This window comes from Erpetoichthys calabaricus, chromosome 10, assembly GCF_900747795.2.
Source record: "Erpetoichthys calabaricus chromosome 10, fErpCal1.3, whole genome shotgun sequence".
In the NCBI taxonomy this organism is placed as follows: Eukaryota; Metazoa; Chordata; class Cladistia; order Polypteriformes; family Polypteridae; genus Erpetoichthys; species Erpetoichthys calabaricus.
In genome coordinates, this window is record NC_041403.2 from 141,404,712 (window position 1) to 141,430,187 (window position 25,476).

General features: G+C 38.5%; 1 protein-coding gene across 1 annotated transcript in view; it reads left to right on the plus strand.

The window, feature by feature from the left end:
• The window catches only part of fer1l4 (fer-1 like family member 4), a 145,488-nt gene that overhangs the window by 113,330 nt on the left and 6,682 nt on the right, over positions 1-25,476 (plus strand). The window contains exons 31-42 of the mRNA XM_028812007.2: positions 2,102-2,227; positions 4,355-4,385; positions 5,375-5,475; positions 13,887-14,021; positions 14,124-14,234; positions 15,953-16,080; positions 16,340-16,510; positions 17,490-17,644; positions 22,051-22,223; positions 22,430-22,515; positions 23,335-23,433; positions 23,578-23,819. Of these exons, the coding sequence (XP_028667840.1) occupies positions 2,102-2,227; positions 4,355-4,385; positions 5,375-5,475; positions 13,887-14,021; positions 14,124-14,234; positions 15,953-16,080; positions 16,340-16,510; positions 17,490-17,644; positions 22,051-22,223; positions 22,430-22,515; positions 23,335-23,433; positions 23,578-23,819 (1,558 nt within the window). The remainder of the gene's footprint in view (positions 1-2,101; positions 2,228-4,354; positions 4,386-5,374; positions 5,476-13,886; positions 14,022-14,123; positions 14,235-15,952; positions 16,081-16,339; positions 16,511-17,489; positions 17,645-22,050; positions 22,224-22,429; positions 22,516-23,334; positions 23,434-23,577; positions 23,820-25,476) is intronic.

A 25,476-nucleotide genomic window follows, 5' to 3' on the forward strand; every position in this document is an offset into this window, starting at 1 on the left:
AAATTTTACTCTATTCAAAGGAGAAAAAAGTACAATTAGCATAAAGTCACAGCCTTCTATTTAAAATATGAAAATTTTCATCAATTGATGTATTTTTATTATTAAAATGTCCCCATTTCCATTGTGTATTAATACAAATAAAATCTGTTAGGAAAGTCCCATTCCCAGTCCGCCCCATTCCATAATGAATAAATGGCTATTTATTTATGGACTGCTATCTTTGACAATTAGGTAATGCTGGCTTTTTTGCCAGCTTTTTTTTGTTGGTTACAGCAGTCATGCACATTTTATAGCATTCAAGCAATGCGGCTGATTCTTGACATGACTGGGATGAACAGCCTTCCACCAGAGTTTTAAACCTGGTAGTTCAGTCTTAATGTTTCTCTCAACAGGGAACTAAATTCTACAATAGGTCTGCTGTTGGGATATTTGAAATCTTAAAATAGTATTAAGAAAAGAGTCACAATAAATCAGCAATTGATTCATTATATTAAGGTCATTATAAACTTTGTAGATATTTGTATGCTTACTTTTTCTTTCTTCCAACCAAAAATCAAGAGACATTGCACATTCTTAAACGTTATATTGTGAGCTACCTACAGTAGAAGTCGTTTCTAAATTACCTTGTGGTGATGCTCACAGGCAGACATTTAAGAATGATGGACTAAAATATACCCGAGTGCAAACAAAGGGTGAGGCTGCTGGTGTTGCCTGTAAGTCCTCACCAGGCCTTCCTGTCAAGCGCCACTGGCCTCCAGCCACATCCATAGTGAAATTAAAACCTGGATGGAGCAGAACTCTTTAAAATTAAATTGCAATAAAACTGAACTCCTGCAAATTGGGACTAAAATGCAACTTAATAAAATGAGCTCCTTCCCAGTCTATCTTGGCGGTGATCTCATCAGACCTGCCTTTACTGTAAAAAATCTTGGTGTCATTTTTGATTCCTCCCTCTCTTATTCTGCCCACATAAATCACATTAAGAAAGTTTCTTACTTTCACCTCCGTAACATATCCCGTGTTCGCTCCTTCCTCTCCTTCTCTAATGCTGAGAAACTTGTCCATGCTTTTATCACATCCCGCATCGATTATTGTAATTCCCTACTGGCTGGTGCCCCTTCTAATCTTATATCACAGCTCCAGCTTATTCAAAACTCAGCTGCAAGAGTCCTTACTCGAACCAGCAGCAGCGAGCACATCACACCCATCCTGCTCCGTCTTCACTGGCTCCCTGTGTCTTACAGAATCGAATATAAAATCCTACTATTAACCTACAAAGCTTTAAATAACCTCGCACCAAACTACATCAGTGACCTTCTCCATCACTATGTGCCTGCCCGCCCACTAAGGTCCTCTGATTCTGGTAATCTTGTTGTGCCCCTCACTAATCTACACTCCATGGGTGACAGGGCCTTCAGCTGTATAGCGCCCAGACTCTGGAATGACCTACCAAGATTAATCAGGTCAGCTGACTCCATGAATTCTTTTAAAAAACAACTCAAAACTCATCTGTTCAGGAAGGCTTATAGCTCTACTTGACTTTATTACCCTCCTCTCAGTTTACTTCTCTGTCAAGATGCTAATGTAACCTGTGTGTGTGTGCGAGACCATCAATTATGTTGTCTGGTTTTTTTTCCAGAATTCACTGTTTTAATCTTCTTTATTTATTTATCTGGTTTGTACAATGCTATATACTGTATACACTGCCGTTCTTTATTATATTCTGTAAGTGCCTTGAGCATGGGAAAGGCGCTATATAAATAAAATGTATTATTATTATTATTATTATTGTTGGGAGGCAGCACCAATGACGCATGACAAAGGAGCCCATGGCTACCAATACCCAACAACAACTTACTATAGTACTTGATGACAGTAGACAAACACGTGATGATTTTTTGTATGTTTTAGTTCCCAAACAATTTTCCAATTTTAAACCCCTGCATGATTTTATATGGGTTTTTCAAACAAATACAATTACCGGTAATTACTTAATAATCTATTTAATTCTGACTCGCATTTTTGACTTCACAATCCATTTCATTAATGGCCCTGCATATGAACTGCTACCCAATGTAACATGTTTCTTGCCTTTTCAAAGAGCCCGCTGAAAAAAGCCACTGAGCTGCTAGCGAAAGAAGAAGACTTCGAGGAGGAGGAACCAGAAAAAGAAGAGCTTGATTGGTGGTCAAAGTACTACGCCTCTCTCTCTGAAATGGCTGGACAGGTAAACAAAAAGGGAATGGGGAAATGATGAATTAATGAATGCTCGGCTGGTTTTCTTTGCACAGATATTACGTTGCATGTGTTGCAGCAGCATTGGCCCTCAAACCAGGTGATTGTTGTTCTGAAAGGACTAACTTTTTTCTAGTAATATAGGATCATTTTATTAAATACAGGGGAAAAGGATTTGCTACAGTCCATAAACTTCAAAGGACTTGCATCATTGAAAAATAAGAGAATGTATCTCCTTCTTGCACCATTTTGAATCCCATGCTGTCCGCCATCTCTTCATTTCTTTGGTAAACCTGTCATCATACCCAAAGCTTTCCATGGATGGCATCTTTAAAGTCCACTGAGGTGTAAATCTGAGTAAACAGGGTCTGGGCTGTGGGATGGAGTGTATGAGAACGATAGAAATGGCTTCTGGGATGGCTTCCTTTGTTTAAAATGGACTGTGTTTGCACTAGGAAAATATTCTGTGACTTTGAGGTGGGAAACGGGACATTTCAAACTAAGCACCGACTTTTTCCTGTCATTTTTGACTGAAGATTATAATGTCTTACAAAACGTTTTCGGCACCCCTCGTATAACAAGAAAATTAAGGTTCTTTTGCATACACGCTGTATATTGCCCTGTTTAGTCTTGTACTTAACAGTGATAATATTAAGATTTTGGATCAAAGGAAATTGACATTTTGTACTCGTTTAGATTTAAAAGAATGCAGAATTTCAACCATTTTGTGTCATGGATGGGAGGAAAAAATTAATGAATGTAAAAAGCATTAAACTTTTGAAAATGGTCAAATGAAGAAGAAAATTATGCTTATTTAACTGTTACAATAGGAAAATGCATGTCTGAAAGGTCAAGCCCTAGTTTGAGGATTGGTGGGACTAGTGAAAGGAGACGAGGAAGAAGAACTAACCTACCTGAATGTTTCTAGAGTTTTGCAATGAAGTGCACTCGAGCAGGGAATTTGCATTACAGTAGACCTGGGGTTACGAGTTTGAATGGGAATCGTCTCCTACTGAATAGCATCAAGTGGGAAGTTAAACATATTTTAAGTGTGCCTTTTGTCCAATGAAATGACCCAGTGAGGGACAACTTCATATCTAAAAGTACATGACATTTTCTAATTTCCCACTATCCTTCCATCCACTATATTCTCCAAATCAATTTCATTCATTTATAGGTTCCCAGCATTGTAAAATCTATCCCGGGTGCAAGGCAAGAACCATCTCTAGATGGGGTGTCCATTGATCTCAGTGCCCACTAATGAACACTTCTAGAATAAAAGAACATTTTAAATTTTTCCCGTGTTTCTGTACTATTCAGAGTAGCCTGTGAAGGCCAGGTTTAGAAGCTACGAGTTCACATTTTTACATTTCTTCCATCTATTTTGGTCAATAACCTTAGAGGTGTTGAACTATTTGTTCAGTCCACAATGTCCCATCAGTGGTCACCTTCAAATGATATTCACAAGCTGACATTTTCTTTCTGGGTGGCACAGTGGTAAAGCTGCTGCCTCACAGTAAGGAGGCCAGGGTTTGGGTCCTGGGTCCTCCCTATGTTGAGTTTGCATGTTCTCCCCTTGTCTGCATGGGTTTCCTCCGAGTGCTCCGGTTTCCTCCCAGAGTCCAAAGACATGCAGTTTAGGTGAACTGGTGATCCTAAATTGGCCCTGGTGTGTGTTTGTTGTTGTGTGTGTGTTTGCCCTGCGATGAACTGGCGCCATGTCCGGGGTTTGTTCCTGCTTTGTGTTCTGTGCTGTCTCGCGACCCTGTTAAGTACTAAGCAAGCTAGAAAATGACCGACTGACATTTTCTTTCATGCATGTATTGTTCAGTTGCCTCTTCTGCCTCTTTTGCTACTTTATATAGCATACTTTGTAAAGAGCCTTGTGATGGTTCCTATATAAAATAAATATTCATTTACAGATAGATAGATAGATAGATAGATAGATAGATAGATAGATAGATAGATAGATAGATAGATAGATAGATAGATAGATAGATAGATAGATAGATAGATAGATAGATAGATAGATAGATACTTTATTAATCCCAATGATTAGGATGTTGTGTTGTATTTTTTTGGTAAATTAGTTAATTTTATTTTTGTATTTATATTTTAGCCTGTTGAAGAAGATGAAGAGAATGAAGAAGGTAATCCCTTTTATCAATATTCTCTTTCAATTAAATTCAGTTTATTTTTGTATAACGCTATTCACTGAGTGCCGGCTCAGAGCTCTGTGCACTGTAACAATTTCACAGGTAAATGTAATTGCAAAGTTTACAAAATACTAAATACATAATAAATACATATTCATTTGTTTCCAGCTTATAATAGTTTCAGCTCATGCTTTTTGCTCTAGTAGGATTGACTACTGCAATGTGCTATTCTCAGGCTGTTCAAACCTTTCTTCAGGCAGCTTTCAGGGAATTTAAAATGCTGCTGCAAGAATCATTATAAGAACTAGAAATTATAAATGTATAACTCCAGTTCTTATGTCATTACACTGGCTTCCAGTTAATTTTATGGCAGATTTCAAAATCCTCCTACTTACATATATAGTCTTAAATTGCCAAAGCCATGCTTACATACCTGAACTTTTCAATACTTTCATTACTTACAAACCAAAGCTTGGATTAAGATTTCAAGATACTGACCTAGTAAAGATTCCAAGGGTTAATAAAATAACAGTGGAAGGTTGAGCTTTTAGTTACAGGACCCAGAAGTTGTGGAATGATCTGCCTGCTTTTAAATCGCAGCTGGAGACTCACTACTTCAGTTTAGTATACCCTGACTAGAGCTGCTGATTAGTTTTACACATTGAATCTCTGCTATCAAATTGCGATAATTTGAAGTGTTACTAACCCTCCTCTAATTCTGTTTCTTTCCTCGGCGTCCTGCTGTCGCACTTGATGCTACTGCCATTTTCTTTATATTTATTTTTACTGCCTAGTACAGTTATCATATCTCTAATCGTGGTTTAAATTTTAATCCAAAATATAAACATTAATGGGATTTAAATAAAGATGTGTGTTTCCGTAATCTTCGATTATCTCTTTAAAACAAACCATAGATAAAATTACTTAGATTTGAGAATTTTAGGCCTTCTGTGTATATTATGTAATGGTCAATGTTGCTGCAGATGGTGAAACACCAACAGGACCAGACACGGTAGACGACGAGATCGTTGTCCCTCCAACAGAGCCTCCAAAACCAAAGAGAAAAATGGTTGCCACTGTAACAGTAAGTCATGACATTAATATGCTCTTTCTGTCTTGTTATGTGCCTTGGCAATGACTTCTGGCTCCTGATGCTGAGCTTTCTGATTCAATGTGATGATAGGCTTTGCTTACAACAACAACATTTATTTCTATAGCACATTTTCATACACATGAAGTAGCCCAAAGTGCTTTACATAATGAAGAAAGAGAAAAAAGACAAAATAAATTACAAAATAGAATTAGGGGACACTAATTAACACAAAGTAAAAGTATAGTCCACAGGCCAGGGAGGACAGAAAAAACAAAAAAAAAACTCCAGACGGCTGCAGAAAAAAATAAAATCTGCAGGGGTTCCTAGGCCACGAGACCACCCAGCCCCCTCTAAGCATTCTACCTAACATAAATGACCTCACAATCAGTCCTTATTGTATTCAGGGTTCACATGTAGACTGCAGCCTTCTTGTACATTCATTACTTGGAGGTACTTTGCTTCCTTTGCTTAAGTTTAGTTCATCACAAGGGCATACTTAAGCTGAAATGCTCAAAGAAAGAAACAAAGAGGGAGATAAAAATAGCAGAAGAAAATAAATTCCAATACAAAATAAAATATGGAAAAGCAATACAACATTCTGGAAGCATCCTGTGATATGCAAAATGTGTGCTGTTCAGCATTATGTTGATTCACTGTTGTGTGGTGGGATTGCCAAAGGTATGGAGTCCTAGGTACCCAAAGCGGTCAGCCATCCAAATGAATGGTCATGTTATGACTGTCAGTGATCCAGACCAGTCTTTATGAAAACTATGTGGAGTGTGTGCTTTTCCTGAATGCGTGCATCTGAAGGCATATCAAGACAAGGCCGTCATAGTGAGTAAGCCACATTGCAAAGCTCCGCTCCTTGTGCCGACCTCACACTCCAGCTGGACATTCAGCTGCAGTGACTAGCAGTGTTTGATCCTCCTCCTCCTCGTCTGCTTTCACTTTCTTGTAAACTTAGTTCAAAACTAGGTGATCAAAGTTGTTTTGATTTTGGAAAGTGTTTATTTTATTTTCTGCTTTGTTTTGCAGTTTGAGCTTCTCTTTCCAAGTATTTGGGGGTTTAAGAATGTGACAGATTCAAGTCTATGCTTCATTTTTATTTTCAGTTTTGTTTTAAAGTTGTTGTTTTTTTAGCATTACATTTTGTTTTTCCCCTGTCGCCATTTTAATTTTTTTGGGCACTGCCAATTTCGGAGTCTGAACTGTCCTTTTGTTGATAGTAAGTCTTTGTTGCTACCATATGAATACAGGAAGGCACAACGCGTGGCATAGCCAGTGTGGCAGTTTAAAGGCCGAAGTCTCAACTTCTAGGTCATCAAAGATTGTAAATACAATCAAACAATTTGAAAATGTGTATTAGTGTTGGTATTTAGGGCTTAAAGACTAAGTGCTTTATTAAAAGAGTTTGTGTTTTGTATTTGTGGTTTGTGATAGTTTGACTTCTTGGATTTGATCCTTTGCTTTGTTTAATGGCTTTGTTTTCATATCCTGTGCATTGTCTTTTTCCCTCTGCCTTTGAATGCTAGCAGAAGAATATTCAAAGATGGCTAAGTTGCTCATATAAATGTTTACCTTTTCTTGACTATAATTATTTTTATAACCTTTGAGAAATGTGTATATCAGTTCCTGTAATGACCATGAAGTAAGATATCTCACTGATTTCAAGGAGGAAGCTTTTAATATTGGTTGTCTTTCCCTAGAAAGCTTGCAGATTGTTCAACTTGAACCTTGATTTTTCAGGTGAAGGTTGGGGGACCTCCTTCTTCAAAAAAAAAACCCACAGATATAAACAAATTTGGTATTTTTTAGTATTATTTTCTTTAAATATATGATTTTCCATTCAGGGATATTGAAAATGCATTACATGTAACACGTTACAGAAAAACCTAGGGGCAGTTTCTGGGAGATTTTGCATCACTATGGATTCCTTGGGAAGTTTTGAGAGACTTGGCATATCTGATATGTAAGATTTTTTAGTTAAGCAGCTTGTGTTATTTTTATCATCAGGACATGAAAGTTTTTAAAAAGAGATGCTCAAAAGAGTAGTTTTTAAACGAGTCAGAGTCAAACTACAATTACAAGAGACTACTCAAAACCAAAGAACAAAGCAAGTCAAAACCAAAATTCTACACTGTCTTAGACTAGGAGTCCCAAAGCACATAAATCTCATGTGCACTTTCAAAAATGTCTACTAGAGGGGGCTATCAACCATCAAACCCCAACTAGCAATAAGGGCAAGCACTAAATCTTCATAAAATAAAAGATTTATTCTTCATAAAAAGTATTCTAATCACTATGAAGGCATAATGGAATTGCCTGCAACACAAGGCAATCTGAATAAACAAAGTCCCAAAACAGAATCCAAAGACGTAATCAAAAAGAACAGCGCAGAAGGTCAAATACATTTACTTATTCAGCTGACATTTTTATCCAAGGCGACTTACAACATTTATGATACATTTGGTTAAACATTTCTTTTAGTTTTCCAATTGGAGCACAGGCAGGTCCAAGTGACTTCCTCAAGATCACCCAGTGTCACTAGCAGGATTTGAACCCACAACCTCAGGGTTTAAAATCCAAAAGCCTTAACCTCTACACCACACTGCCTATCAATATAATCCAGTAAATCTAAAAAAAAACACAGAAAAATGCAAGTAAACTCGCAACTCCCAGGCACATTTGAGATGAACTGCCAGGAACTGGGGAAGACTCCTCCAGATTTATAGGGCAGAGGGCGGTACCTGTTGGTGATTGGCTGGTGGACCCACCTCTTGGGGAACTGACCACAAAACACACCTAAAGCAACATTACTGAAATAAACGGCACAAAAATGAACAAAAAAGACATGAAACAAGACTTTGAACCCCAGGCTGAAACATGACCGTATGCTATAATGATTTGTTTTAGAAGCCCTTTTAGCTTCTTTTAGGTTAGGTGACTACTTTGATGTTTTTTCAAAGTTCAGACTTTAGTTTGTGGCTACCTCCATGATAAAAGATGATATCACATGTGACTAGCAACTGAGTTGTTGTCATAAACAAAAGGGCAGTGCCTGATTAAAATCAACACAAAATGGTGATACTCATCAAAATAATAAACTACAAATTGGTGGCATTGTGACATCACAAACACAAGGGCAAAAATAAATAACAAACACAATAACATAAGAACACATACCAAAACAGTGTACACAACAGTTGAGCACGTTGCCAGACAAGCTCTTGATACCTTTGTTTGTCTGACCGCATTTTCATCTAATCTTGTAAACGGAAGTAAACCATCCGCACATGTCAGAGAAGGAACCCGGAGATTCAGATTATTGCTCAAGGCAGAAGGCAGACACAACTTGAGATCTCGCTGAAGTCCGGCAGACATAGAGATTTGAATGTGAAGCAGCTTGGTGTCTTTAACTGAGAAGTCATATTAAGATCATTTCTGCTCCAGTAATTAAACAGCAGTTACAATTACAAACATAAGCCTCCGTGGCTTTTTCCTCTCAGCTCTTTGCTTTACTCATATATGAGACAGTACATCTTCTGAACAATTCTGTTCTCTGCTATAATATTTGTGAATGACTGTGACAGCACTGCAGTAGGTTTTTAGTTCATAGCTATATATACTGTAAGTGTAGGAAAATTGTGATCACTACATCCTCTAAATAAAAGAACAAGAGGCTAATCTTTCCCTTGAATTTAGTGTACAAAATATAATTCAAGCAACTTTAACTAATCTCTTATCTACCTTAATCTTTTGCATGTTTCATATTGTGGCAGACCACCTGGGCCCTTACACAGCCGGGAAGCCCCGACCATGGAAGGACCTGAGGAGAGAGTATTTTCAAGACCTTTTTCCCCTGGACTGCCAGAGGGCAAGTCCCCTTGGCTTCCAACGGGGCCACGGGTCCTGAGCATAGAACTCAACCCTGCTGGGGCAGGGGTGCCTGGATGCCTGCAGGGCCCTATTTGGCAGTACTTCCAGGTGTCCTATAAAAGGGGCCACCTTACTCCATTCGAGTCGGGAGGAGACGGCAGAGAAAGAGAGAGAAGAAAAGACTGTGTTTGGTTTCTTGTGCTTTGTTGTACTGTGCTCTGTAGTGGGGAGCGAAGAAAAAGCGATGCCCCACTTGGAATAAAACGTGTGAGCTGGACAGTATTTGTGTCTGTCTGTCTGTGTCCGGTAGGGTGACTGGTATGCCCCCCGGTGGACCACAATATGTACAGTAAGTGCTACACATTGGGTAATGATTAGCTGTATAATTGGACTTATTATATGTGGCAGTCGCTTGGGCATTCTCACGTATGAACATTATTAAACTACCATCACTTATCATACTATTGCAAATATCTGACACTGGATATAAATTCAATCAAATTAATAATAAAATGAAATGAGCTTTTAGCATAAATTACAAACGCTATCATGGAAAATGATGTTTGGGAAGCTAATAATGACACAATTAAAACCCAAATCATTCTAAGAGTATGCATAACAGGCAGTTTTTTTGAAGTTAATTTTCTTCTCTTCATTTTAAACATGGCAGTTTTACAATTCTAAAAGAAGCAGGGCTTAAAGATTTCTTACAACACACTGTATTTCCAGCATATGGCTGTTTTAGATTCATAAAAATATTCACAGTCCTGTGTGCCATTTTATGAAGGCTACAACAACCATGGAAACCAACAGCATGTGTTTTTGTTTTGAGCACATTTTAGCCAATTGTATAAAAGTATTCTTGCAGTTACTAATGGTATGCAAGCAAGGTAGATGGTAAACCAATTACCAGCAAAGCTGCTTTCCATGAATTGCCGCGAGTGTTCTGAGAGCACAACTTGAGACTGGCTGGGACAGACATGAGATGTTAAAGATATTGGTGATAAGCTTAGATGGAGGAAAAGGGGAATGAAGGATAACACCTTGGCCTTTGTTGTCATAAATGAAATGAACCAGGTGCCTGTTTCTGCACTGTGTATTCAGCTACAGTATGGCATGAGTAATTAAAGGCACTGTTAGGCCATGATGCGAATCAAATGCTCAGGGCAGACACAGTATTTGTATTCTCCAATGCAATGACGTGCGATGAGGTTCATGGCTGGTGAGGCACTGACTCCTTCAGAGTCAGATTTACAAATATATGAACGCAAAAGAGTAGCTTATTCACTATTTATTTGGCAGCCGGCATGCACATTGACTACTGTTTATGTTTCATATGTCATCAGCATTCTTTACACACACATAGGTAAGGGGCATATTTAGAAAGAATGTTACATTTATAGTGGCGAGAGAGAGTGTATTTGGTCTGCACCCTCCATGTGTTCTAAATTTGCTGTTGCAATTCCACAACTCACACTTATTCAATACAAATGAAAGTATTGAGTGGTGTACAAAAAAAATGGATTTCAATTTTGACCTTAATTGAAATATTTAGTTGTTTTTAAAAGCTTTTAATTCTGATGCTTTAAACAATTTTAATACAGATTGTTCAACAAAAGCATAACAAGAAAAAACAAACAAATATTTTATTTAAGGTCAGAATTTAATTTTTAAATATTGGATTGATTTTTACTTAGTCTGATCCCATATTTTATAAAACTGAAAACTGTTTATGGTGTTACCTTTATTTGTAAATGAAGTCCATGCTCCTATCCTTTTCCATGAAAATCTCCGTCACTTCCTTGTAAAAGTCCTCCTTATTTTCCTTTAGTATTAAAAGTTTTGATCTTCCATTTTGGCAGTCAGTCGGAGCAAAAAATAAAAATAAACAGAGCGCTTCAGTGCACTTGACTTTCTGATATCTGTAACTTATTGGCGCTCAGCGCCTCTGTGTAGAACAGCATTTCTCAACCTTTAAGTATTTGCGACCCAATTTTTCATAACAGTTTTAATCGCGCCCCCCTAACATTTTTTTGAAACCCTAATAAAATTATTCCTATATTTTTTGCTGCCGATACACCGCTACAAGTTTAAAATTTCCCTACGAATAGCAAAATTACCCCACATATGGCAACATTCATGCCCTCTAACCGCTGGTGTAGAAGAACAGCAGCAACGAGCACCTGTTGAGCTCACATACTTCAGGGCGGCACAGTACTGTCTGCCACTCCTTGTGCCTTTTCACTGTGGTTTTATGTCTGATCAGCAAGACTAAATATCTCACACACATTCATTAAAGATATTAGCCAGACTGTGGAAAGTCAGAGTGTATAATAAACGTGTCTGCAAACATTATATTGGCGACATATAGAGAGACAGCAAGAGGCACGCGCCAATTGCATGCATCAACCCCGTGTGTGAGGGAGAGCGCAGTCCGAGGTGAGGTGAGGCTCGTCACTGCCGCACCTCACATTTCTCCCTTGTATGTTATAAGGAAATGCGCAAATTCAGCGATTTTGACTATAAAAATGATCAAATTTATTGGAATCATACAGAAAACAAATTTATAGCACAGACCAGTGGACAAATTAACTTCATGTTATCATTATTAGTTTTTTTATTTTTCACGATGACTCACCTGCCTCCCCTGACCACACGTCCTTGCTCCAATGTTCATAAGCATTGCGAGGAGCAACAGCCACCTCAGCTGCCACTATATCTACACCAGACAGTGTGTGCAACCAAAAATATGTACAGTATTGCCACATTGCTGTGGAGCAGGACCTGCTTCACAATATCTCAACTATTCAATGGCTTGTAAAAAGCTGTCAGAGGACCAAAATGCACTTTCACAATCTACTAAAATAATTCTACTTTATTTTTCATTTATTTTCATTACTTGATTATTCTCGAGTTGTCAGCAAACTAAGTTGCAATTCTTTTCGTCATTTATACTATTGCTATCTCGTTGTTTATTGTTATAACTGTGAAGAAAACAGGAAACTCTTTAACGTTTTTCAAAAATTAATATAATATGAACATGTTGCAGTTTTCTTCTTCAGTTTACTTATTTGCACTAGTTAAATATTCATTTCTCATAGCAAAAGGAAGCTCTTCAGATATCCATCCATCCATTTTCCAATCCGCTGAATCCGAACACAAGGTCACGGGGGTCTGCTGGAGCCAATCCCCAGCCAACACAGGGCACAAGGCCAACCCACCGCAGGACACACACACACACACACACACCAAGCACACACTAGGGCCAATTTAGAATCGCCAATCCACCTAACCTGCATATCTTTGGACTGTGGGAGGAAACCCACGCAGACACGGGGAGAACATGCAAACTCCACGCAGGGAGGACCTGGGAAGCGAACCCGGGTCTCCTAACTGCGAGGCAGCAGCGCTACCCACTGCGCCATTGTGCCGCCCCCTCTTCAGATATGCCTATTGGAAATGTTCACTGAAATGCAGCAAAAAAAGAAAGCCATTGAAATGTGTTGTTTATTTTTATAATATGGAATGTTTCGCAGAAATTCATGTTTTGATTATCTGCCAATTTTTGTCATAACTACAAGCCAAAGTTAACAACCCAGCTAGCATGTCATTATTTAAGACTCTTAATCTAGACTAGGGTCATGGGGTGTGTTAGGGTCTATGCCAGCTAGTATAGGATGCAAAGCTAACAACCTCAAAGGTTTAAAGTTTTAGGCTTAAGAATATTATTTGCTTTGACAAGTAAAAGAGGTGGATGATTCACATCAAAATCTATTCTTTCGTATGTCAAAAGACGGGTGGAAATGAAGAGAGAAATCGCTAATGGTGCATTTTCCATCTTTCTTCACATGGGTTATCTTCAGGTACTATAATTTGCTCTCACTTCCCAAAAATTGACATTTTAAGTTGATTGGTGACTCTGTTCCAGCAGGGTTCTGAAGAATCATAGCTTATCCTGAGGACACCAGACACAACCTTGGAAAGGATTCCAGGGTTTTCTTATGCACATAACTGTATAGCCACTCATGACAGGCCAGTTCAGTGCTACCGGTTTAGCTAATAGGAATTTTTTTGAAGTCTGAGAACCAAAAAGAGTAGCTGGAGAAGATGTGAGGAGCATGAAAGCTACACAGACACAACTCTCTAGCTGTGAGGCATCAGAGTTAACTACTGCACAAGAGTATGCCCTTGAGACAAATAAAGATCTATCTATCTATCTATCTATCTATCTATCTATCTATCTATCTATCTATCTATCTATCTATCTATCTATCTATCTATCTATCTATCTATCTATCTATCTATCTATCTATCTATCTATCTATCTATCTATCTATCTATCTATCTATCTATCTATCTATCTATCTATCTATCATTAAAAGTACAGAGTATTGGTTTCGCCAGCATGGAATATTATTTGTATGTTTAGTGTGGAACTGAACAGGTAAGTGCACAAATACGCCTTTGTGTCAAATACAGAAATGAAAAACAGATCATTCAATCTTTCTGTTTTTTTGCATCTGCAGCTATATAAATCTGAACTGGAAAACGATTTTGAAGACTTCATGGATTGGCTTTACACTTTTACACTCTACAAAGGGAAAGCGAATTGTGATGATGATGATGATGATGAGGATGACCGTACCATGGGGAAGTATAAGGTAGGTTCCTGTTGCTCTCCGCATTTTCCTTCATAGGTCACCTCTGCAGTGAGGTTTCTAGACTACTCTTCTACATGAGAGTTTCTTTTTCTGTTGTTCCAGGGCTCATTTTTGGTTTACCCCAAAGAGGAAGAAGATCCTGAAAGCCGAATCATACAAGGAGTTCCCAAAAACATTGCGGTTAAAGTTCTAATCCGAGTTTATGTCGTCAAGGTAATTCTTTTTATTTTGAACTCTTGATTCTGTAAATTTTCATTTCAGTTCATTGAAACAGATGCAAACTAACAAATCAAAGGAGACCTTTCAACACATTAAACTTGTTTGCATGATACAAATAGTCTGCTCTGAAAGCCTCCTCCATTGATTTCTAGAATGTGAACAACATCTCAGCTTCTGAAGCTTACCTGGCATAACAAGGCCCCATGTTTACATATTTGTCTCCTGGTTTCAGTATGATATACACTCGCCTTAAGCTTCTATTGGTTTTTGATACTTAATATTTTTCAGCTCAGTTTTAAAATGCAAGGTTAAAGTTCAGAAGCAGCAAATAGTTCTCAGTTTTGATAAGCCGCTATAGGTTCTTTGATTTTATATTTAAAGAAGGAAGACCTTTACCACTAACCAATTGAAAATATCAGAAGAAAAGATAACATGAACATCTACATTCTGTTTGCAAGATTACTCGTAGATCACTAGGACATCTAAGCTGATCTCATTGGAGACAAAATCTTAGTCTGAAGAGAATTCCAATATGTAAAGAATTCACACAAGTATTTAATACATTTTGGAATTCAGCCTGTCTAAATGGCCTGAGTGAAGAAGGAAACTGAAATCTCTGAAAGAGGCCCATGTGCACATGCATTTGAAAGGACATTTACATGCCTCATTAATCACCTTTTCTCTATTTCATTTCAGTCTTTAAGACAGTATATTTCTAAAAGTAAAAACCATTTCTATTATAAAAAAAAATCTTGGAAAGAAGACGAGACGTGATTGTCTCAGAGAGACACTTTCACGTCCCACGAGACGAGTCCTCGTGCCAAGAATTGTAACCACGCCCAGGGCTGGAAGCCCTGTGAGACAAGACTTTATGGAAAGAGATTTTGAAAAGTCCTGCCCACATCTAAAACATTTACAACCACGCAAAAGGTTCAATCATTTCTCATTTGTGTGAATGCTACTGTCAGACACAGTTCGTGTAGAGAGAAAGAAATGATATTCACTCACGGATAGTTATACATTGCGTTGTCATGATGTGATTCCAAACACGGAATCAAAATTTAATGCGATATTGACGAAAAGGTAAAAGCGGAAAGAGAGCGAATATATGGACATAGGTGATATGACAGAAGTGCACCGCGTGAGATGCAGATCACGAGGCATAGCAGAAGCAGCAAGCCAGCAGCTGATCGAGCAAAGAGGAGGTAAAAAAAAAACTGTATGTGTTTCCCATTGTATCACCGTTTAAGAGGGGGTGTCAGAGGAGCGACCGCGTCTCCTTGGGGTGCGTTCAGCCCCCCTCTTCACAACGCAAGGGGCAGAGACTCAAAATAGTTGGGATGTAGCGCAGGCCGGGCGGTGGGGGGAGGGGGGGTTGTCGAGCGAAGCGATCAGGGGGTGAAGCCCCCTAGTTCTATTAAAATAAGGAAACTTCAGCCATAAAGTCTTCTTGAAAACCCCTGAAACATCATGATTTTCTCCTGCTTGATCATATGCCATTATGTAGTGTTCATATATCACAGGATGGATTTTTAACATGATAAATAACTGCAGATGCATCATACTTCTCAATGTCTGTCATCTCATTTATCCTTTATTGCCTGAGATTGTCTAAAATGAGTGACAAAGATGGGCTACGTTTAATAGAACATGACCTAGTGCACATTATGTGAGGGATACAGCTAATGACCTCTGTGTTTTCCCTCCTTGAGGCTACAGATTTGGCGCCAACTGACCCCAATGGGAAGGCCGATCCCTACATTGTAGTGAAAGTTGGTCCGCAGCAAATGGATACAAAGGATCGCTATATTCCAAAACAGCTCAACCCCGTTTTTGGAGAGTATGTACTTTTTACCTATAGGTTGCCATATTTCAAAAGTGCGTATGTTAATGAAACAATGTCAGATTATGTCAAAAGCAGAATGGCTGCATGTCAAAACCATTCTGTCGATGCAGAATAATTGATCATTAATAATTACTACTATTAATTTGGTAATAATTGATCATTATTACCAAATGAATAGTTGTTTTAAAATACTGTTTGTTGCATTTTTTGTGTTCAGTAGTTTTCAAAATTGTAACATCATTCTTGTTCTTAGGGTTTTTGAAATGACCATATCATTCCCTCTTGAAACTGAGATGATCTTAAAGGTGTACGACCATGACCTGGTTGGTTCAGATGACATGATTGGAGAGACCAAGATAGACCTTGAAAACCGCTTCTACAGTAAACACAGGGCACTCTCTGGCTTATCTTCTCACTATGACACGTGAGTACAGATTCTTGCTGTTTATGACTGGTCCCAATTTCCAGACGGAATGCACATAATTATTAAGGAAAGGTGTTAGGATCAGAGCCAGCTTCCAGTTACGGGTTATACTTGGGCATATGCACTATATGTCAGTCAGGGTAAGCAAGCTATATTACAAGCTTAGTATATGTTTCCAGTTGTCTCATTGTCTGGTAAAACTCTATGGAGATGTCAGCTGATGTGTCACTAACACATCTAAATCATCGGATGAAATTCAGAAAGCAAGCTGCGCAAATGTTGGCTAATGCTAGAACTGTTGGCGTTTTTTAAGGATGTGGGTGGTGAGACTGTGAGCAACTGGCTTTCTGTATCTTTATCAAGTATGTTCTTTTAGCGGAGAAGACCTTTTCTGCCACTGAATGGCTAACAAAATGGGCCAATGTCCACCTTGTCCTACACAAACTTTAAGTAAACATTACAGGAGTATTTAATGGAGATGGAATTAGTGGCATTACAGTCAATCTAGGTAACTAAAATGATTGTTGTGTGGAAGTGTAATTGTGTATGTGGCGTATGTGCCGTATGATGGATTTCTGAATTCAGCATTCTGAATTGGAATAAACACATCAGAAATTGTATGGATATATAAATGAATAAATATAACTTCTGTCCAAAAAATGAATGTTAACTGAAAGTTTAACTGAACTGTGGATTTTTGCAGCTTATAAAAAGAGGTTACTAACTTTTTTTAAAATGTGTCCAGAGATATGAAATACAGTAGTCATCTTCTCTATTTCTCCTTGAAGTAGTCCACATCTGAATATTTATCTACTTGCTGGTTGTCACATAGTAATAAATACTTACAATTCTAGGTATCAAAATAAGAGAGTGACAAGGCAAGGCGGATTACATCTATTTAAATATGTGTTTACATGAATGTTTGACATCCTCTGTAAAAGACCTTTTGTCTTCTGTCTCTTGTTCTTCAAACCTGTAGAGATGGGTACAACAAATGGAGGGATGCCCGAAAACCTACAGCAATCCTGGCTGCTTTGTGCCGGAAAAATAATATCCCTCCTCCTGAGTACAGAGAATCAGAAGTGAAGATTGTCAACAAAATCTTCAAAATTCCTGTGGAAGCTTTTCCAGAAGGTGTGCCTTCTTTTCTTACCATATTTTTTCTGCATTTTTATTATTGTTTTTTAAACTCTGTCATGGAGTCTATTCATCCTTATGTCTCTATCCTCCATTCATTTTTCTTTACCTGTTTATTCAGGGCAGGGTTGTGGGGCATCTGGTGCCTATCCCAGCAATCACTGGGCACTGGCAGGAAGAACACCTGCACAGGGTGTTTGTATATCACATGGTAAACACACACCCGCTCCCACAGTAGTGGCAATGCATCTAACTTGCATGGCTTTGGACTGTGAGAGGAAACCGCAAGACCTGGAGAAAACCCATGTGGACACGGGGAGAACATACAAATGTCACACAGGGTATACCTGGGGCATGAACCCCGGTATCCTTATTGCAAGAAAGATAGCTGTGGATGGATCTACCATCATGGAGTTTGGGGTGTGTGCCCAGGGCCTTTCCCACCACTCACAGTTTTCCAAGGGGGATAACCTCCCCCCCCCCAATGAAATGACTGGGTGACCATGTGCCAAGATCATCAATGGATAATCCCTTTCACCCCACCTTTGTTGACTGCTCGAGTCTCCACGCACATTTAACAGTAAGGTGTCCATGTGCTGCATTATTTAAAGGATGATCAACTCCCTGCTTAAGGAGTTCTATGGATTAAGTCACCCAGGGGGTCTTAATCTGGCCTTGCAGACTGCAGTACTATCACTGCACCACGGTGCCACCCTCTTTATGGAGCAAAAAACCTTATTTTTTGGAAGGACAATTTTTGTATAATGACCTAATATAAATACCATAACAGGGTTTGATACTTTAATCATTCTTGTGGTTATATTTTTGAAATTATCAATGATAGAATAATGTAATATCAGATAATGACACCTTCAAGATTGCAAACTGCGACTTCAGGTGGTGCCTTCATTTTTTTTTTTACTTTAACTTTTTTAAGTCCATGAAAATATTCAGGAGTGCCAAGATCAGTTCCCAGAAGGCTTCTCTCCTTGCATGTTTTTGTTCTAGCTAATTTTGTACATTTTTGTTGACTTCCTAACTAGAAACTAATTACTGCTCTAAATACAGGGCTTTATTTTGGACTGGAATATTTTTAGTTCACTTACTAAAATCCAGAATTTTTTCTTGGTTGCGTTATTCTTAGACAATTGCATTCAGTGCCTTTTTTTTGTTAAACTAGTTGATGATTAGAGAGCGCCCTCCCCGGGGTTTGTTTCCTGCCTTGTGCCCTGTGTTGGCTGGGATTGGCTCCAGCAGACCCCCGTGACCCTGTAATTAGGATATAGCGGGTTGGATAATGGATGGATGGATGGATGATTAGAGAGCAAGCAGCTAACCAGCTGACAAGGTCCCATTTGTTCCTGTGTGTGTGATCATAAGGTAATACCTACTTCAACGGAATTTTGGAAAAGAAAATAGAGAATGACATGAGAAATATTAATCTGATCTGGTCAAAAAAAACATTCTAATGATGTTCTCAGACAAAGGAAGTCAACAGTGTTATCATTAGAAATGCATGACAGGGCATCATGGGAGCACTAAGGGCTCGTTTATACTTCACGTTCAGAACGTGTACGCTCATGCATCATGGCTGCCACGTATTCCCAGTGTTCATTTGACGCGTCCTCTGACCACGTCCTCAGATATTAACACGACGCGTGCGTGAGTTGCAGTACCAGCAAAATGTCGGGGGCGCAGTGTGATAAAAGTTGGAACGTGACGTCAGAGTCTCCGTTTACATGTGATAGAAAGACGCATTGCGGATCTTCCGGGATCGATGTGCATGCTTCCATGTTTGATGAATGGTTCGATGTGGTGAAGCAAAATGCCGACATACAAATGCATTCATGGTTGTTTGATATTCAAGCGTCACATATTCAACCAATGTAATGACACGATACATTTTAAAAGTCTCACATACCATCTTCTGTGCCATCTTTTTTTTTTTTTTTGCACCTTCACAATAGCATCAGAATGTACGGCAGTGTATTTGAGGCACAGAAAAAAATAAATAAGGGCATGGTTAAAAGGTCTATTTTGCGATTAAAGTCAAAATTTGGCTTTAATCTCGAAATATTTACTTTAAACTCATAGTTTACTTTATAATTAAAGTAGACCGCCGGAAACCTCATCTTAAAACCGACCCAGTTGTTAATCGTTACATGCTCTTGGGGCTTCCTCCTGAACTGACAGCAGCAATCACCACACACAGAACACATTAAATGTATGATATTTCAGCTCTCTGCGGTGGGCTGACGCCCTACCCGGGGTTTGTCTCCTGCCTTGCACCCTGTGTTGGCTGGGATTGGTCCCAGCAGACCCCCGTGACCCTGTGGTTGGGATATAGCGGGTTGGATAATGGATGGATATTCCAGCTCTCTGCACATTTTGAATCCTTAGATTTAAACTTGACGTCACTTTTATGATGAAATGCATTAATCTATGTATATTACATTTTACAGATAAATTGTTAACTTTGTTTAAATAATGAATACTGTTAATAATTACACACATGGGGGTGACACAGCGACGGAGCGGTAGCGCTGCTGCCTTGTAGGGAGTTGTATCCCTTGTGTTCTCTGCCTGGAGTTTGCATGTTTTCCTGGTGGGTTTCCACATTGTGCTCTGGTTTCCTTCCAAAGACATGAAGTTTTGGGAATTTGGTGATGTTAAAATGACACTAGAGTATGTGTGTGCTTGTGTTCACCTTGCGATGAGCTGATGCACCGTCCAGGGATTTTGTTTCTTTCTTGTGCCTGATGCTTGCTGGAATGGGCACATCCCCTGATGTAATCATTAAACATCGTTTTTCAGAGATATTGTGGCAAGGTATCCTCGGAAATTTAATGGATGTTTCAGGGAATTCACAACACAGCGAAGCCAAATGTTCTCTCACTGTGATGATATCTTGCACTGCCACCTGGTGAAATCTTCCAGATTTACGAAAAGTACGCGCGCAAATATACAGTAAGTGTAAACCTGGCCTGACAATCCATAAACTGACAGAAGTAAAACCCAGCAAACACTGTGGCCACCCAGGAGCCAAGTTTGGCGTTCCTACTGTAAATGAAGGACTTCAGGTTTGTATTTCTATATAAGACACCTGACAAACAAGAGAAGACCTTTTAGTCTATCAAGCTTGTTTAGTTAACTAATGTCTGTGCTGACCCAATATTTAATCATATTCTTTTTAAAAGTTGTCACAGTTTCCACTTCAACTGCATGACTCGGTAGTTGGTTCCAAATTCCAATCACCCTTTGCATGAAGAAATGCTTCTCCGTTCTTCATAGTGTACTTTTATGTTTGTTATTTATGGTTTTGTGATGTATGTGAATAACTATACTAATTGAAGATTTTCTCTTATTTTACTTTTTAAGTCCTCTCCAGAGCACTCTATTAAAATGGACCGAAATAAAATTAACATTGTTTCATGCATTTCATTTTGACATAATATGCATAGAAATTCAAAAGCTGTTTGTCAAGCCTTATGCTATGTTCAGCTGTGCTACCTCGCAACAGAACTGAATTATAAACATTGCAATGCATTCAAAAAATATTGTAAGATTTGTGGAAGAAAAATGACACTTAGGGGTCACATAGTCATTTAGGAGTAATATAGTTATTGCTCATAAAGTGGTTTGGTATACATTTCACACTAAAATATAGCATCTATTTTAGAAGTAGGAAAAAAGGGTTAATAAATGTCAGAAACCTGTTCAAGCATATCAGGAAAACAGGTAAAGGTCAAGTGAACAACAAAGAAGAAGAAGGCTCTGGATGATGGTACAAGAAGTTAGCTGACTATTATGTACCCAGTAAGACTTGACAAATGTCACACACACAGGAACTGAAGAAGTATTGAAAGTGTTGTAAGGACCAAGAATATAGTAGAAATGAGACTTTTATTTAGATATGTTATTTGAGCGTGTAAGCTAATGAAACAATCGGATGATGTGTGTGTAATCCAACAAACCATTCAGAGTAAAATGTCAGGTGATGTGTATACATTAATTTGGTACTGTTATGTAAATCCAGCTGATTATAAATATAGACCTATGCTCTTATTCTTTGACCACTTGCTGACACCTCTGCGTGAGGATTCTGTCCCTTAGTAGATTGCTGTACAGTGTACCCCCTCTTCATGAAGACATAATTAAAGATGCAATGGACAAGCTTCCTCCTGTCTGATTCTTTGGTTTGATCAACTATTTAAATGCTCAAAGAGGTCCTAGTTTAGGACAAGATTTCTTTCTTTAATATATATTTCCAAATTTAATTTCTGCAACAGATAGGAGGATATCTTCACTGTCTTTTCAGGAGACAAGTTAGGGTCATTCCTTTATAGCAATCCAAGCTACATACATACCATAGTCACTGAATCTCTGTTGTACTGTGATTATAGAGCTGCATAAGAAAAACAACAAGAATGAACAAGAGATGGATGAGATGGAGGAGCACAAGTCTTTGCATGTACTGCTTAACTGGGACCAGATGCCAGAATATGGCTGTCGTCTTGTTCCTGAGCATGTGGAAGTCAGATCTCTAATGAACCCTGACAAACCCAACATGCCCCAGGTAAGCACCAGGAAAAAGAAAAGGAGACCATAAAGAAATAATGTGTGCAGGACCTACCATACATGGCGGTTCCCATCATTTTTACACAGACTAAATGGAAAATTAGCCAACATGGAGTCCATCAGTTTGTTTTCAACTCAGTTGGCTACTTTGAGAACCATTCTTATACAGGAAGTCAATAACATTTTTTTAAAATCTTTTCTTAGGGTTATGTTCACATGTGGGTTGACATTTTTCCGGTGGATGTTCCTGCTCCCCCTCCTGTGAATATTAAGCCTCGACTCCCTGTAAGGTATGAACATGAAAGTGACACAGGAAGCGTGCATTTCTTCTGTAAACATGTTAAGGGTTTCTGAAACATTTCATTGCCAATTAGGCAGTGGGCTCTGAAATGGCTGTTTATGTTTCTTATTATAGTTAGTTAATTTGATTATATATAAGTAAACTTGACTTTGTTAAATGTTTCCCCTTACTTGGAGAGTTTGTGTTCTGCCCTACACCTGCCATGGGGGCTTAGATGTTTAAAAGCAATTGGGCTTTGATGTTGAGTTCCTCTTGGAGCTGCTGAGGACTTTCAGTTTTAGAGTTTAATAGGATGCAGAGGCTATAAAAATTATACCTGGAAAAGAACTCTAGTAGGGTAAAATATATGATGGCATACTATCATACTGGATGGGATAGACAAAGCCGAACAGTACAGAAAAACACAACTGAAAAATACTGAGACATTAGCCTGTGGGAGATGAACTGAATGTTAATTGTAAAGTTTGGAAGTGGATAAGTGGATCTGCCACCCTTCATGGCTATCAAAGAAATTACAATCTAAGTCGCTAACAAGCTATGTAGCAATAATTTATTTTAACCATTTATTATTTCATTTACTTCACTTGAAATTTAAGCCCCTTTTCTTGTATTTTATTCTGGGTTGCAGCCATCATCTAAATTCATTTAGCTTTCCTTGTTTTTTGCCCATCTGTATTCTGCATCTTTGAAACATACTGTACAGTGTATGTATATTGGGTTTTTATTTCATGACTTTATATAAAAAAAATCAAATATAAAGATGCTCTGCTCATTTTGTCACATGAATTTACAAGCATTTCTGTTTCAGCTATGAACTGCGAGTAATTATTTGGAACACGGACGATGTTGTTTTGGATGACATCAATCCATTCACAGGGGAACCTTCCAGTGACATCTATGTTAAAGGGTATACTGTCTCCCCTTCTCTCTGCATGGTGTTTAACATTAGATGTTCATTTTATTTGACGTTCAATGATAAGATGTGTTACATACAGTAAGCCACCTGCTGGGCCATACCCATGAGGAGTCTAAACTATTGTGTTTCTTTCAGATGGGTTAAGGGGCTGGATGGAGAAAAGCAGGAAACCGATGTTCATTTTAGCTCTCTAACTGGTGAAGGCAACTTCAACTGGAGGTTTGTTTTCCGCTTTGATTATCTGCCCACTGAAAAGGAGATTATTTACAAGAAAAAGGAGTCCATATTTTCTATTGATGAGACTGAATTTCGACAGCCATCAGTTCTTGTACTTCAGATCTGGGATTATGATCGGATTGGATCCAATGACTTTATTGGTAAGTGTTTAGTTTTGTTCAGGATGTTCACATCCTGAAAATAACTGACAGCTCCTTCCCCATAACTTAGAATATAAAATTAAATGCATTATGCAGATCATTTCAGGTGGAGTTTGCTCTCATATCCCAAAGACATAATTTAGGATAATAAGCAACTATATATTGGTTTTGTGTTATTACACTTTCCAACGAATTGGTGGTCTGTCTAGAGAAGGCTCTTATTGTTAAAGTAAGCTCAGTTGTTATGTTAAGCTACAGAATCCCAGCAGCCTTTGAAGGCAAAAACAGCAGATTCTGAAAATGGATGCATGATTTATGGTACAGATTGTCAGCTAAATGTAAGTATAGTATTAAATATCTGTGATGTTTATTACTGCTATCAAACCATTTATACACTGAATTCTTGTAGCAGACACCATTAAGATCATTAGAAAAAATGGAGAAGAAAAGGCCATCTGGCCCAACAAGCTTGCCATTCCAGTGCATCCAGGTTATCCAAAAGAGGATCAAGTCAAGATATGAAGGTCCCAAAAGTCCTGGGGCCTCATGTATAAGTGGTCTATATGCACAAAAATGTTGCGTACTCCCGTTTCCATGCTCAAATCGCGATGTATAAAACCTAAACTTGGCGTAAAGCCACACACATTTTCACGGTAGCTCAATCCTTGGCGTACACAAGTTCTCTGCTCGGTTTTGCAGACTGGCGGCACCCAGCATCAAAGCAGTGCTTTTATTCCAGTGTGGTTTCCCTTTCTTTTTTAGATCCACATCCCTGATGCGGCTTTATCATATACACTGAAATTAACCACGTATTGTTTATTAGTTTAAAGCATCTGATTGTAATTAACCTGTAACAATATAATGGTCCATGGAATGGCCAAACTATTCTAAATACCATAGCTGCTTTAGCGTTGTTACTCTCACTGCACCTTCTTCTTCTTCTTTCAGTTGTTCCCGTTAGGCGTTGCCACAGCAGATCATCTTTTTCCATATTACTCTCACTGCACCACTCGGAGTATTTATATCACTGTATCTGAGTGTGGAATCACAGCTCTACAGCAGCTGATCAGAAAAAGAATTATATACAGCATCAAGCACACGCTGCCTTAGCCATGCTGTCTATGGAACTGCTCTCATACGGCAAATACTTCAGAGCCTTTCCTGTACGGACCTCGGGGTTCAGAAACAGTCTCATCCCAAGAACACTAAACGCACTCAATCAGTCCATCAAGTGCTCCTTGTAGAACTGTTTATACTTATAAGTACAATTACCTCACTGTAAACTTGTGATACAGTTATAATATTAGACAACCTGCACCACTTTATAAAGCGAGTATTTACATATGATGGCGATATCATATTTAGGATGAAATGCAGCAAAATATGTTTACTACATTATACAGATACAATGTTAATATCATTTAAATAATCTATATTTTTAATAATTAAACATGTGAGGACACAGTGTTGCAGTGCTAGCAAGGAGCTGGCGCCCCGTTGTTCCTGCCTCGTGCTGTATTCTTGCTGGGGCTGGCGTGATAGGAAGGATAGATGAATAGAATAATTAAACATGTACTACGAAGATATTTCAATGTACCTTAAAAGTTTTGAAGAATCTGAGTTCTAAGCTTACAGATGGCTTAACGTCTATTACTGA